The sequence below is a fragment of the Oreochromis niloticus genome, linkage group LG1 (assembly GCF_001858045.2).
Source record: "Oreochromis niloticus isolate F11D_XX linkage group LG1, O_niloticus_UMD_NMBU, whole genome shotgun sequence".
NCBI lineage: Eukaryota > Metazoa > Chordata > Actinopteri > Cichliformes > Cichlidae > Oreochromis > Oreochromis niloticus.
In genome coordinates this window covers 14141336-14155063 of record NC_031965.2, presented here as the reverse complement: position 1 = coordinate 14155063, position 13728 = coordinate 14141336, and the positions used below count along the sequence as shown (strand labels likewise).

The 13728-nt window shown below is 39.1% G+C and overlaps 1 protein-coding gene across 4 annotated transcripts; it reads right to left on the bottom strand.

Moving 5' to 3' along the window:
• pir (pirin) lies at positions 1-13305 on the bottom strand. 4 transcript variants are annotated; one of them, XM_003445737.5, is made up of 10 exons: positions 13093-13305; positions 11949-12045; positions 11773-11865; positions 10222-10302; positions 7814-8020; positions 5934-6018; positions 3171-3215; positions 1658-1740; positions 1219-1285; positions 1-1091 (listed from the first exon to the last, which is right to left on the bottom strand). In XM_003445737.5, exons 1-10 carry the CDS (start codon positions 13212-13214, stop codon positions 973-975), a joined length of 999 nt encoding a protein of 332 aa, XP_003445785.1. In that variant the 5' UTR covers positions 13215-13305; the 3' UTR covers positions 1-972. The 4 variants fall into 4 exon arrangements, with proteins under 4 accessions (XP_003445785.1, XP_005466872.1, XP_005466873.1 ...); XM_005466815.4 differs by having other exon boundaries at positions 11949-12067; positions 13093-13228; XM_005466816.4 differs by lacking the exon at positions 13093-13305 and adding an exon at positions 12598-12756.
• Positions 13306-13728: the final 423 nt, after the last annotated feature.

The window sequence follows — 13728 nt, the reverse complement described above, 5'->3', positions numbered from 1 at the left end:
TTGATCAAACCTTAAAAACTTAAAAACAAAGAAAGCATGAGTACATCTGAGAAGTGCATTTACACATGTCATCTAGTCTTTTAAAGCTTTCCAAAGATGGATCAAATGAAATGTCAGATACATCTCTAAGGTCCCATGTCAGGTTTTTCTCCGATTTCTTAAGGACATGACTTTCTGATACTACTCATTTCCTGTAGATCATTTTTTCAGCTTTGTTCTTTTGTCCTCCATTTGCCCAGTTTCCTCTGTTTTTTTTAAGGACCCACTGCACACCATGCTGATACCTCTTTGGGAATCACCTTGCTGGTACAGAATTACTATTTATATCTGTCATACTATGCTTTCTTTGGCATTTTTCAGAGATTAAGCTAAAAAAAAATGTGAATAAATGATGTGTTTTTGTGACAGGCTGCAAGTAACAAAGTCCCTAATTGGTCAGTATTGGTCAGAATTGTTGGTTCAGACCTTGGAAGCAAAATATAAAGAAATGAGGTATGGCTCGAGACTTTTGCACAGTGCTGTAACTCTCACACAAATGAAAATGATTTTGCCCCGACTGAAACAGCTGTTTGTTCAAGCAGCAACCCTTTGAAACATTTTGTTGACAGTGACCTGTAGTGGCCATAATAACATAAGAAGTTCAGTGTTATAGAGTCACTCTCAGTCTAGTGAGGAAGTCAGGGTAGTTTATCCATTTCCTGTTTCAAACTGATAGCCAGTGTCTCTTCTTACCATGGCCACTGCATTACCGTAACCTTAACTTCATGTTAAATGCAGATCCTCTACTTTAATTCAAACCCTGATTACCTTTGTACCAAAACACAACAAAGTTCTTACAAGCATATTTCCTGCTCTGGTCATTTCATGTAACAAGTTTAATTTAATCACACATAAATCATAGCTTAAGAAATAAAAACAAGTTCTCAAAAACAAATGTTTTCTAACGGGCAAAGGAGTATCAGGATGTGGTGGTCAAACAGAATCCCTGATCTTGGATCTCCAGTTTGGAGCCCTCTCAAAGCCATTTCTGCCATTCTGGTAGTCTCTGAAAGCTTCTCTGATCTCGTCCTCTGTGGTCATGACAAATGGACCTGAACAGCAGACACAACATGAGTGTTACATCACAGCTGTTATAAACATCAACTATACCCTAAAAACACAAAGCATCTTTTTTTGTCTGTCAGTGACTTTGTGGAGGAAATGACACCAGTGACTTACCGTGTTGTACCACAGGCTCGTTGATTGGTTGTCCAGCAATCAGCACAAAATGGGAAACCTCGGAGCCCTAAGGAAAAAAACACAAGAGGAAGTGAAGTAATATTTGTTGGAATTACAGACGAGCTAAAGTTTTTCATGAAAAATTCAAAGTCAGTAGCTCCCAGCTTAGAGACAGGGACCGAAGACATGTTCACCATTTGGTAAATGGACTGGTGCTTAAATAGCACTTTTACTACAAGTCTCATTTACACAGCACTTTTACATAAATCTTTAAGAGCTTTCTACCAATCACTCAGCATGAGGGAAGATCTAGGTTTCAGCATCTTGCATCTTGACAGTTCACACTAAAAACACCTCACAAAGACAGGAAAATCACCACTAGATGACATGAGATGGGAAATTCCCATAGCATATTACTGGTGAAAGATATTTTTCCAACCTTGTTTTCAAATTTGACACAGTCTCCATCCCCAAACACCACAGTGTGATGAGGTTCCACCTGCTGCTGCTCCTCATCTGGGCCTTGAAAAGAAAGGGAAGTCCAATATTCAAGGCGTGATATTTGTGAGCGAGTAAAAGCAAAGCACAAGTTCAGCTGTTACGGCCTCATATTTGTATCTTTTATCGTGCTGCAGAACAATTCAACGTGATGATCTCACTTTTTATACTGATATGAGTTTATATATTATTTTGCTTTGAGTAAAATGAGTCATTCTTCTTTTAAGATGCCCTAAATTATCTCAAAATATTCTAAGTTTGACATATTAATAATTATAATAATAACATTTGTTAAATTCTTAATTTGTATTGATTTTCTAAATGTGACAGTTTCCCACCATTTTGCCACATTAATCCCATTTTTTCTTATGACAAATGAAACTGAGTGCACATTTCATTCATAGAGTTGTACTTTGTCATAAATCATGTAAAGAGCAACACAAAATATAATTATCAAATATAAGTGATTAAGTTTGTGAGTCGAAATAAGCATCATTAGCATCAAAACCACTGGGAGTAAATTTGCCACCTCCACGTTTCACCCATTTACACTTTCAAACTATTTGAGCTGTTTGTTCGCAACACCAACACTAAATGCTGAGAAACACAGCCAATCCCACTTGTGTTGGATTCATTCATCAAAGCCAGCTGGTGCTGATTTGGGAGGACTGCCTGTAGAGTTAGAGACTTTAAAATCAAATAACTTCTTTAATCTTAGCAGTCATTTTCATCCTCTCGTGTCATCAAACATCTGCTCGAAATTACACCCAGTCTGAGAGACCCTGCAGCGTAACAATGGAGCAACTGAATCATAATGAAGGATATTAAAAGGGAAATTCTAAAACAAAACAACAGGTTTCAACAAACTAACAAAGCCTCTGAAAATGAGTTCATTCTCTGAGAGAGTTTGTTCGCATGTGAGGGGAATTCCCGATATAGTTCACAGACCAAACAGGAACACTGACGCAGCATGCTGCAGTTATAACATGAACATAAGCTCACTGATAAGAAGTCAAACAGTGAGATGGTGGTATTTTACACACAGGTGCACTATAATATTTCCAGAGATGCTGGATCATCTGCAGTGATCTAGTCTAAAGAGATCATAGCTGAGTGACAGTCGATATCCATCAAGCTTAAAGGAAGATGCAGCTGGACTGAGATCACACACATTTTTGTAACTTTGATAAGGCCCCAGGACGAGCAAGGAGGGAAACCAGGGAGAGAACAAATCCAAACAGAGCACTACCCGACGCATTAGCGACCCCCAAAAGGCTGTCTGCCTGCCAGCAAGCATACACAAAAATTACCAGATCAAGTTTCAGAAGAATTCAGGTGGAGCATGGGTGAATGTACAACCAATCTCGTTACATAAATCTGAGCTGTTAAACAATAAGAAACAATAAAATAGGTATTAGGAAAGTAATGATTAGTCAAATAAAGAAGAAACTTACCAACATGAGTGGATCCTGATAGTGTGTAGATGAACGTGGTCCAACCTGTCAAGCGCAGAAACATCATATCTTAAGTACAGGTGTAATAATAGAATAGGTTAATCATTTTAAAAGACAATTCACCTCTACCTGAATTTATTCTGTTTTTGGAGATTTGTAGGCATCAGAAAAAAGGTTGTCAACACTGACATCAAAAATTTTAATTCACAACGTCTCAGTTTTAACATTTGACAGGTCATTTACAGTGTTGGGCAAGTTACTTTGAAAAAGTAATTAATTATAGTTACTAGTTACTTCTTCAAAAAAGTAACTGAGTTAGTAACTGAGTTACAAGATTCTAAAAGTAATTAATTACTTGAAAAGTAACTATTGCGTTACTTTAAAAAAAAAAAAGTTTAACCCTCGGGGGTCCAGGGTATAATTGGCCATTTTTACCTACTTTTGATTTTCCCTCTACATTTCATCTTTAAAAACTATTTACTTTGCCTTGTTTGGCATCATTGTTTTCAGCACAATCTCACGTGTCTGAATTTACAGTTATGTTTTCATTTTGACATACTGTATTAACACAATTGATCTAAAATCAGACAAAAAACATAAAATCCGAGTAGAAAAAGTTATATTTTTACTGTAAAAACCACAAACATTAATGAATCATATTTCATAACTTTAAATGCAAATATAAATTGTCAATTTTAAAATCATAAGTTTTGCAAACAACAAAGTTATTTGCAGCCATTTACCTTTTACCCCCTTTTTTAAAATAACCATTTCAAACTATTTAAAGAAAAATCAGGTGTTCTGCATTCAATAAGATGCCACACAAATTATTTGTGCCACTCCAAAAACTTCTGTCCACTATAAAGGAGAACATCACAGCCTGGTACCTGCAGGTCTGACAGCAGCAGGTGTATCGCTACTGTTTTCTACCTGGAGACAGCAGTCACCTCATTCTGACACACAACACAAAACTATCCACAACACTACACACCAACTACACAAGACAACACATTAGACACTCCACACGCTAAACGTCACAAATCTCTCACATCTCAACTCTCTCTCTCTCTCTCTCTCTCTCGCCATCACGCCTAAAACTTCCCCCTCTTCCTAAACAACCAAATGTCATGTTGCCATATAATTTTTTGATTGGTCGACATGGTGCATTTTTCCGCCAACACGAAAGGGCTGTTTTTTGTTTTTGTTTTTTAAAATTTTTTTGGTCATAAGCAGAGAGCGCTTGCTAGCGCCATCCTTAGACAGGAAACGTGACGAAACTATTCAGGAAAAAACACGTATATATTGTTTATCATGACTCTGGTCTTATGTGGCCTATCAACACAATTTAAAAACTGGTATATATCACCTTGTTGCTTTGTCATCTTGAAGTCGTCATGTGATTGGCTTACCACGACTACTTTATTCTTCCTCAGTCAAACAGCAGCACTCATGCGATTCTTTTGCCCCCTAGCCAAAGGTGTTGTGCCAAAAAGTGATCGTCTGCAAGAAAGTGATTGCCGCCCGCGGGAGCGCGCGCAGCTGCTTAAAGCTGTAGCGCCCAGATTAGTTACACATTGGCAGCTACTTCCGTGCAACTGATATAAGGTGCAGTAAGCTGAAGACAGCTTCAACCGTCTGTTTGTTGAAAAATAGAAACGCGACCGCACCGCATTTTCTTGGTAGTAACGGTAACGGCGTTGTAACGATAGGAATAGTAAGTAGTTAGATTACTCGTTACTGAAAAAAGAAACGCCGTTATTCCCATCACTGGTCATTTATGTTTTAATGAAATAAAGCCTTAGAATTATTTGCAGATGCATTTTGCTATTTACATTTTGTGCTGTGACCTAGGATTTCCATCCATCCATCCTCATCCGCTTTATCCGAGGTCGGGTCGCGGGGGCAGCAGCCTAAGCAGAGAAGCCCAGACCTCCCTCTCCCCAGCCACCTCCTCCAGCTCATCCGGGGGAACACCAAGGCGTTCCCAGGCCAGCCGAGAGATATAATCTCTCCAGCGCGTCCTGGGTCTGCCCCGGGGCCTCCTCCCAGTGGGACATGCCCGGAACACCTCACCCAGGAGGCGCCCAGGGGGCATCCTTGTCAGATGCCCGAACCACCTCAACTGGCTCCTTTCGATGTGGAGGAGCAGCGGCTCTACTCTGAGCCCCTCCCGGATGGCCGAACTTCTCACCCTATCTCTAAGGGAGAGGCCAGCCACCCTTCGGAGGAAGCTCATAGGATTTTTATTTATTTATTTATTGGAAAAGGGAACATATGAAAATTTGAAGATTCCAGAATACCAAGTCTCAAAGTAACTAACTAAGAGAATAATTTATATTTCGCAGTCACAGTCACCAGTAACATTATCCTTTCTTATGCAATCCAACATGGATAGAAACAAGAGGCTTTAATAATCATGGATTCAACCTAATTTTTATTCTAAAAAGTCTCATTTTAAAAGCCAAACATTTGTTTTGAGTTTGTTTTTCTGTTGCTTTAAAAAAAGTAAGTTGAAACACTTTTTATATCCAGAAGCATTAGTCATTGTTCTGTCTCTTTTACAAATATGCCAATATTCAACACAGCCTGTGGAGAACAGAGTCCTCTCCTGGCAACAACACTTGAGAACCAATAGTTCAGTACCAGACGGCGTCAGTCCCAAAGTGACCACAAGATGTTTATGTAAGCATCATCAAAGACATGATTAAGAATTTTATTATTATCAACTCATGTTAGAGAAACTAGTTTCTAAATTTTTCCTACCTTGAGGGACAGGCTGCACATGCGTGGCCCCTGCCTGCAATTTGAAGTCCAGGTATAACGTCGGAGTTCTCGTGTAGATCTTGGACTGAACAAAAACAAAAGGAAACAGAAAAAGAAAACAAGAGTAAGACAGCAACAAGGAGAGTTACACAGTTATTCTTCTGTTTGAAGATATAAAATATTTGAGTATATTTGAGTAATTGTTAAACAGTTATTAAGACTACTAGTCTTAATTTACCATAGCTTACTCCACATCGCACTCCACCAGACACCTATGTAACACGTACCGATGCAATACTCGCAAATATAATTTCTTACAGCACATGACTGAAAACACAGTTTTGGATTTCACAGTTTTTATGAGTTTTGTACTGCAGTTTATCAGCTGCATAGCTAACTGCTGCATATTCTCTTTCTCCATTGTTGTTATCTGTAACAGGCAGTTGTTTTCAACAGAAAAGACCACTACATCTGCTCAACATCAAACAGCAAGCAGACGTTTTTAACAAATAGCTGGTGAAGCATGTGACGATATAAGATTCACGCATTTCCCTCAGACGTTAGTAGAGACCAAGAATATTGCCAAAAGCAAGCAAATACTGGTCAGTTAACCAGAAAAACAATTCCACTGTAATAATTATGTTAGTCTATAGTTCAGACACATGATTAGTGCTTCCACATAAATGCATTAAAATAAATGTGTTTCAAATGTGAATGTCATCACATTCATGTAGTACTTTGTGGAAAAAATGTAGTCATAGGCTACATTTTTTCCACTTTGGTCTCTTTATTTTTGTTACCAGATGTGTATTGTGACATGTTTGCTGTCCCAAGAGCGCTTTACTGTAAACAGCACTTAAAAGTGTCTTGTGAAAACATTTACAAAGTGTGGGAATAAAACTGGGCACAATTAAATTTAAACTAACTTGCCGGTTTAAAAAATGGATACGACTGGCAGAAGACCAAAGTGATGAGCTTATCCAAAAAATGTAATGTTGGGGTCAGGCGTCGGTGTCATTTGAGGCTTTTAATGATTTCTTTGAACTGTTCTTTTTACAGGGTGGTATAATTGTACAGCGCACATCAGAGGATTTAATGTTACCGGCAGTAACCTTGTTCATTACACACACACACGCGTATTTGTATCTTTACAAAGGCCATTGAACTTGATATTCTTCTGAAAGTATATCACAAGCAGCAAACTGGATCATTCCTCACTATACAATTCCTCAATGTACAAGTGTGTAATATATTCTATTATTTAATTTAGTTTATTTAGTTACTGTTCTTACTGTCGTGAAGCAATTGTGACAACATAATGTCTTCTGGTATTAATAAAACATTCTGATTGTCATTATAATAAAGTCCACATACATAGATGAACACAAACACATACTTAAAAACCACTAGTTGCATCAGTTTCCTTCACTTTCAGTCTTACATTTAGCCTAAAATTTGTCAATAGTGCCCACTTCCTTAAACAACCTCCACATCAAATGTTCACAAAAGTATTAAAACAACCACAAAGGCAAACCACAACTAACTAAAAACTCAACCCTCACAACGCCGAACAATCTGCTTCTTATTTGTAGTTTCCACCTTTCAGACACTGCTTACACTCACTCTGGTCAAACAGTGCAGTTAACAGGCTCCTTCCCCTATTGTAGATGAACATCCACACCCACACACTGTTTGTAGGTTTTTCCTTTTTGCCTCAAGCATCCAGCAAATGAGCAATCATCATGAGATCAGCAGCTAACAGGAAACTAAACATCATGCCCAGTTTTAGAGTGCTATTCTTATGGACTTGATAGGAGAAAGGTTTTAGTGATATCAGATCCCTGTAGATGAATTATAAAAATAAACACACATGCACACACCTTTGCTCCTAAAGCTTCTCCAGATATCACAGTGACCGCAACTCCTCCCTGGCTGGGTTTGGGGATATCTGACCCTTTAAGCTCCTGGTACGCAGGCTCCACCATCTTTTCTTGCCTTGACAGGTTAACCCACAACTGTAAGCCCACTACCGGCTCCTCTGACATGGGCATCTCAGCATGGACCACCCCCCGTCCTGCAGTCATCCACTGGTGGACAAGGAGACATAATTCACATGTACAAAAGACACAGTCATAAATGATGTGCAAGAATGTGTATGATAGGACTAATGAAAAAAAAATACAGTTTATTGTCTGCTTGAATTTTGTGTTTGGATTAGAGGTGAGCTAGATACTATTTGCATTGCAATGGTTTGGTGTAGGGCCTAACACTTGTGGATGGTGGCTATCAGCGACTGGTTCATCACTTTGGAAGAAACAGCTTTGAAAAGCTGCCAGTGGATGTTGAAATTTTGTACAGACATAAATCTCCCTGAGGGGATGTGTTGTAACCTTGGTGTTCCCCTCATTTTTGGTCTGGTGTCACCATTATGCCAATGTGTGTTTTTTAGATAGAAGAGATAGAAGGCAGGCAAGCAAACACTCTCACTGAGTGTGTATGTATACAAATAATGAAATATAACTTAAACTAAGTGCAACTAAGAGCAACTATATTTATTGGGTTCTTCTAGGCGGGTGTCCTGTAATACTGTTTGACAGCCACCTAAACAAAAAAAACACACACACACAGCACAGCCTAGAAGCAACGAGAACCACTGATAGTCTTTGACAAAAATTGCAAATTTAGATTGGGAGTATCTCCTCATCTCCTTTAGACCGGCTGGAAATTTCAGCTCCCAACCTTGTGTAACTATATCTGCCCACTTATCATTTATCTGAGAGTGTTCATCATGCAGGTATTTATTTATCAGTTACTTGATGTAAACTGGAAAATTAAAGATGTATAAATGTAGCAGAAAATTAGTACAAACCCTTAGGAAATCCCAGAGAATAAAATTTGAAAATAATTTCGAAATATCTGTTATCATTAAATAGGCATGAAATATCTGTAACTTAGAACAATGCTTCTGGTTTGGATTTAAAAAATGAGTCACCATCTAAAATCATTACGACTGCAGCCGCTCCATCATATCTCAACTTAACCTGAGAACATTCTCAAACATTTTCTTTGCTGATCGCTTCTTTCACCGCTTCCTCTAATGAAACCCTGCTTTCATCTACATCATCTAGCTTTTCCGTTAGGACAGGCAGGCGTTTGTTTGAGCATCTGCAGCTCCCACAAGAGTCAACTGAGGGTGCACGGGGTGGGTTAGAACAAATCCAGCTGAACTGACTGAACCTCTGCTGCACACTGAAGCTGAGTCAGTGGGCTGTGTTTGTGTGAATATTGCTTTACTACTTTAAAACAGAGGAAACATCCCAGAGGGCACAATATCCAATTAGTGTGAGTGCACAACATTTTAATGCATATGTAATGAGTTTTGTGGGGATTCATATGCTCTCATAAACTTAAGTCTTGTTCTACTGTTGAAGCCTCACTGAATCCAAATATGAGGCTGTAGTCAATAGCGGCTTAGCGCAAACACTGGATACACTGGGAAACAGCTGTGCTTGGTTCAAAATCCACATATCAGTGCCAACTGGCAGCCTCTGGGACTGAAAAATTAAGCCACTGTGGAAATGAAAAAAAAAAGGGAACAGCTACCTGAATGACCACTTGAGGCTGTCTTGAAGAGTGAATGAATCCCAGAAACGACCATTAAATCTCCAGATTGATAAAGGGCTATATCCAAGTTTAGTTTTGGTCTCTAAAACTAATTTCCCTTTTTATGACAACTATAAAGTGTTGATTTTTTAGCACTCTTGTTTAAATTGTGATCAAAATATTGAACTTACCTAGTGGATGCTGAAGCAGTCAGCTAAAGTCTTAGTTGTCTCTTAAGACTTCGCATTGCTAATTCAAATGGCTGAAATGTACCATGTTTGGCATTGCTGGAACATTTTAGTTTAATCATCTGAACTTTTGTATTTTCTTTGACTGTTGCACTAATTAGCTGGTATGTCATATATGGAGGCACCTTGCTAGCCAAGCTTAGCTGGTAACTTATGAACTCAGAGTTACAAATTAAAGGGCATACAAATTAAAGGGTGACATCATGTTGGCTCTTTCCATCTTTTATGTACAGTGTATGATTTGTTGAACAAGGTCTAAGGTTTTAGCTCAGAGGGAATACTCCTGCCAGTGCAGAACTCCTTATTTGAAACTTTGACCTTTTTCAATATGAGCATCCGCCATTTTAACTGTATACATAGGAAAAACTGTATGTTCTTCCTATGTATACTGTATACATAGGAAAAATCATTAGAGGTCCCCTTGTAGAAAGCCATACTTGCAGATCTCCAGATTTCAGTCGTCCTGAATGGCCGCAAAAGTCTTCATGAGCTATGATCCCCTCTAAAAGATATGTTACCTGAAAGACACATAAACAGCATAATCAGCCATTATCAGTATTTAGTCACAGTTAAAATTAAAAAAAGGCATGATTAAACTTTTTCCCTTTAATGGCACCTTTACTCAACAGGTTTTGGCAAAATCCTTTATAAAACATAAATATTTTTTCATTAACTCTACCATTGATTTATTTGCTTCATTAACACAAAAAGGCATGGTTGCATTTATTTTTAAGCAGGAACTTTTAAAAATATGGATTTTTTTTTTCAGAGTGGTCAGAGTAGACAGGAAGAGAAGTACTGACAGTAAGGCCAGAAGGTCAAAGGTGAACATCTGTGTAAGAGAGGAACGCTTGGGCTCCCGCAGTGAACTGCATGCGATCTGTCTCCACAGCTGTGTGATTTCAAAAGTCATGTGAGTGTGTACAAACACACCTGCTGAAAGGCATGCTGGGAGTGAAGCCTAGTCCTGTCCACCCACACCAGGAGATTTAAGTCGCATCTGCCAAGTCAAACAAAGTTGGGGGAAGTCCGGCAATCTAAGGACAACGTCTGGGTTTTCAAGACTACGAAGACACAAGTCGAGCCTGCCACACTTCATTGATTCATAGCTGTGGTAGCAGCTTTGCTAATGTTTTGTGTAAATTGTGATGTCCATTCTAGAAAGAGCTGTGGCTACTTCATATTTAATTTGTGTGATTCATAAACTGATTAATAAGTAAAATGTAAAAGTTGAAGACAACATCACCGTTTTAAAAATAATTTGCTTTAATTGGATCAAAAATTCAATAAAAAAAATATGCACAGATATTTGGCATTATTTTAAAGTGCTCATAATATGTATAAAATAACCTCTCCCACAAAAGTAAAGCTGCTCCACTAATAGCTGGGGCATTTGTTCATTTCAAAATAGGGGATGTTTTTTTTTTCATTTGATTCTTTGCACGTTTCCTTGCAAAGCATTCTGGGTAAAAGGTGAGTTTATGCAACGTTTACAGTCAGTGGCATGAAATATTAGTGTTTCTTCTACTTTGGACTTCATCTATGTTTTAAAAAGGTCAATCAACCTGAAATAACGTTTGTATAAATGAATGTGGTACATTTATCTCCTGGGCCTTGTCCTGATGTCACCATCTAGTGACGAAAGGAGGAATTTCACCTGCTGGTGATGTACTAGTGTGACCACGTTTTGTTGAAAGGCTCACAACTGCAGTACTTTCACGTCGTACTTTCATACGCTGCTTTGCAACCTGTTGCAGTGTTGCAGATTTTGATTTTAAAAATGTAAATTTGAAATCTTTTCTTTTTTTTGTCTATTAAGTGTTGTAAAACACTGAAAGAATTCTCATAATTTTCTAAAGAAGAAAAGGAAAAATAGAAAAACTGATTGCTTTTTTACCCCCAACAGAAAGACCAAAAGCAGGAAGGAAGAGCAGCAAATTCCCAAACTTGAGAATCTGGAACTTGTAAATCTTTGGTCACAGCCTCACCGTCTCAAATCCTCTGTGAGGATGGTCTGGAAATCCCGCTGGCTTGCTCACTCTAAACTCATCCAGCATCAAAAAAGGATCCAGGTTCCTCAGCTGGAAATAAAATATGCAGCATATGTTTGAGGAGTGCTGTTGAGTGCATTTTCAGCAAGCAGCATGACAGCTGAAGAACATACCTCCTTTCTCCCAATGCTCCTGCGGACCCGAGCGCCGAGCCCCTCTTCCTGTTCCACACTCAGAACTGTCTTTTGCACTCTCCTCACATTCATCGTTCTGGGGAAGATTTCAGTAGTCACTACAACGTATATAACATATACATAAACATACAAAACAATGATACAAAACAATACATAACATACCTCAGCATTCACTAAAAAGAGGATAATAATAATAAGAAAATCTTTATTTTTCCCGTGGCATGCCTTTTTTATTTGTTGGTTCACTACTTGTGATAACTTTTGTGAATAATTTTCATTTTATATCTATTACTCAGATTTTAACTCTCCATCTTTATCTATTAAAGCACTTCCTTACTCTTGAAAGTTTCAGTTCACCTCTCCTTTCTAAAAAAAATCTGTATTTATAGACTGTCGTGTCTCAAATGACTTAGAAGTCTCAAAGTAAATAAATGTTTTTAATAGATTATTAATTATTTCATCCTGAAGACAAAACCGCAACTCTACTGTAGGCGACTATTCTGAAATAAAATACTGTAAAATACCAAGATATGACAAAATAGCCCCTATTTCATTCCCCGATTTCTAAACACTAGATTGGGCGAACTGGAGGATCTCAGCTTATCTGGCGCCACTGCGAAAAGCTCACAGAGTCTGACGGCAGTGATCAGCTGATCGGTCAGCTGATCATCAGTTCCTGCTGTCGGCTCGGTCCCGTAACTTTCGCTGTATTTCGCTGATACTTCTTCAGACCTTGTTAGGCCTACACCGTCTCTCTTCGCTCCCGGCTCTGTTGTGTGATCACTTCCTGAAACGATGTCCGTTCATTGAAGCCGATTTGCAGTCTGGTCTGGTGATCACGTGACCAACAGTCCCTTCTTTTCTATTTAGTGAACAACTTTAACCACACATAGTGCGTCATATTCTAGGAAATAAAGGCGCACCGCACTGCATTACCTGCCATGAAAAGCCCTTTCGGTAATGTTTAAATGCGACTCGAGAATGACGTTTACAGAAAAAAAGCATACCACGGTAAAGAAAAAGCCCGTTCTCACTCTGTGTAGAAACACTAGCCGTCTATTCCTCGGCTTTTTAGAGGTTGTATCCAGCTCATACAAGCTTGTTAGCTTGTAGTTACACTCACCTGCCGGACAGGAGCGAGTTTTTTTTCTGGAACTTCACCTGCTCAGATTGTAGCCTACTATAACAAGCCAGGGGCGGAAGCGTGTGTATGTTTGTGTTTGGGGCGGAGGGATGACTAATCATTTTTCAGCCTTATGATTAAATGCCGCAACGGTTGTGTCCCTAGGCCCAGGTATTTGCCCAGTGCGGGCACACGGGGCGCGGTTTTGAACCTCTTCAAACCGTTTCTACCGCCCCCTGCTATCTGGTTGCAGTATAGGTCATAAACTTTAAAGCCACAGTCATTGCTTCAAACCTGCTCTCCTGCAGTCCTCCAGAATCCCAACAGCAGGTGCTTGACCAGTTTCGTGAAATACACTGAAGTATCGACTCCTCCCCTGTGGCGTGTCCAGCGGGGTGGCCTGGGGGGCACAGGCCACCCCCCCAACCAGACTGGCCACCCCAGGTGCCACCCCGAAGCCAAAACAATAAAATCCAATGAAATATCAAATGTACGATTATGTTTTCACAGTGAAGCTCAGATATCTGAGTGTAAGTGAATGCAGCATCGGCTTCTGCGCTATGAGCATCATGTTAGCAAAGGTAGGAGAGCCAAGCATGAAAGACAGCATCACAGAAAACAGGTTTTTGGCGAAAG

Excerpts from the sequence above, each read along its gene's own strand:
- pir (XM_003445737.5), bottom strand. The coding sequence starts at position 13,214 with ATGATTAGTCATCCCTCCGCCCCAAACACAAACATACACACGCTTCCG. Across the intron at positions 1,741-3,170 it reads ATCAGGATCCACTCATGTTG|GCCCAGATGAGGAGCAGCAG; the intron begins GTAAGTTTCTTC and ends TTTCTTTTCAAG. Across the intron at positions 1,286-1,657 it reads GTGTCAAATTTGAAAACAAG|GGCTCCGAGGTTTCCCATTT; the intron begins GTTGGAAAAATA and ends TTTTTTCCTTAG.